This window comes from Eimeria tenella, genomic scaffold (assembly GCF_000499545.2).
Source record: "Eimeria tenella Houghton genomic scaffold, Eth_scaff1808, whole genome shotgun sequence".
In the NCBI taxonomy this organism is placed as follows: Eukaryota; Apicomplexa; class Conoidasida; order Eucoccidiorida; family Eimeriidae; genus Eimeria; species Eimeria tenella.
The window spans coordinates 1,904-2,955 of NW_013541640.1; the positions used below are offsets into that span (position 1 = coordinate 1,904).

The 1,052-nt window shown below is 37.0% G+C and overlaps 1 protein-coding gene across 1 annotated transcript in view; it reads left to right on the plus strand.

Moving 5' to 3' along the window:
• Positions 1-68: 68 nt before the first annotated feature.
• Positions 69-1,052, plus strand: part of ETH_00042460 (uncharacterized protein) — a gene marked incomplete at both ends in the record, with an annotated part of 1,731 nt that continues 747 nt past the window's right edge. The window contains one exon of the mRNA XM_013373912.1: positions 69-611. Within this exon, the coding sequence (XP_013229366.1) occupies positions 69-611 (543 nt within the window). The remainder of the gene's footprint in view (positions 612-1,052) is intronic.

Below are 1,052 nucleotides of genomic sequence, written 5' to 3' on the forward strand. Positions count from 1 at the left end.
ACATTGTCTTGTGCTGTTCTACAAGTACTTAAATCAAAACCCTAAACCCCACATACAGCTAAAAGAAGATGGGGGGCCCCCCCCTGCGTTTGCTGCTTCTGAGTTTTTCTATTTTATACTTTTCTCTGGGCAGCGCAGCAGCAGCAGATAATGCTGCTGCTGCTGCAGCAGCAGATCCTGCTGCTCGTCCTGCATCAGCAGCAGAAGCAACGGATGGAGTGCCTGCAGGAGCAGCAGCAGCAGACGAAGCAGCAGCTGCAGCCGATGAAGCAGTAGGAGCAGAGGATGAAGCAGCAGCAGCAGCCCCAGATGCTGCAGCTGCTGCTGCAGCAGCACCTCCCTCATCTGCTGCTGCAGCAGTACCTCCCGCACCCGCTGCAGCAGCAGCAGCACCCCCCGCACCCGCTGCAGCAGCAGCACCCCCACTCCCTGCAGCAGCAGAAGCAGCAGATTCCCCACTTGCTGCAGCAGCAGCAGCAGCAGCAGCAGGAAGGCCCTTGAGTGAAGAAGAGCTGGAAGCAGCAGCAGCAGAAATAGAAGAAGAGTTGAGGGGTTTACAGCGGCTAGGGTTTACAAAAACCACCACGCCAGCTCCAGGGTTTTTCAAAGAAGTACGGTTTTTTTTTAAATTTGTTTTATTTTATTATATTTTATTTTGTTTAATTTAATTTGATTTAATTTAGTTTAATTTGATTTTATTTCTTTTTATTTTATTTTACTTCATTTTATTTTATTTATTTACTTATTTATTTATTGCCATCACTGTTTGCTGTTTATTTATTTATTTATTCATTTATAGTTATCTCATATATATTTATTTGATTATTCATATTTATTTTTTTATTTATATTTATCTATTTATTTGTTTATTTATTTGTTTATTTATCCATTTGTTAATTTATTTATATCTATTATTTATTTATATTTATTATTTTCAATTTATATTTTATTTATTTATTTATTTGTCCATTTGTTTGTTTATTTATAATAATTATTTATTTATTTTTATTTATTCATTTACTTATATTTTATTTATTTATTTATTTGTTTAT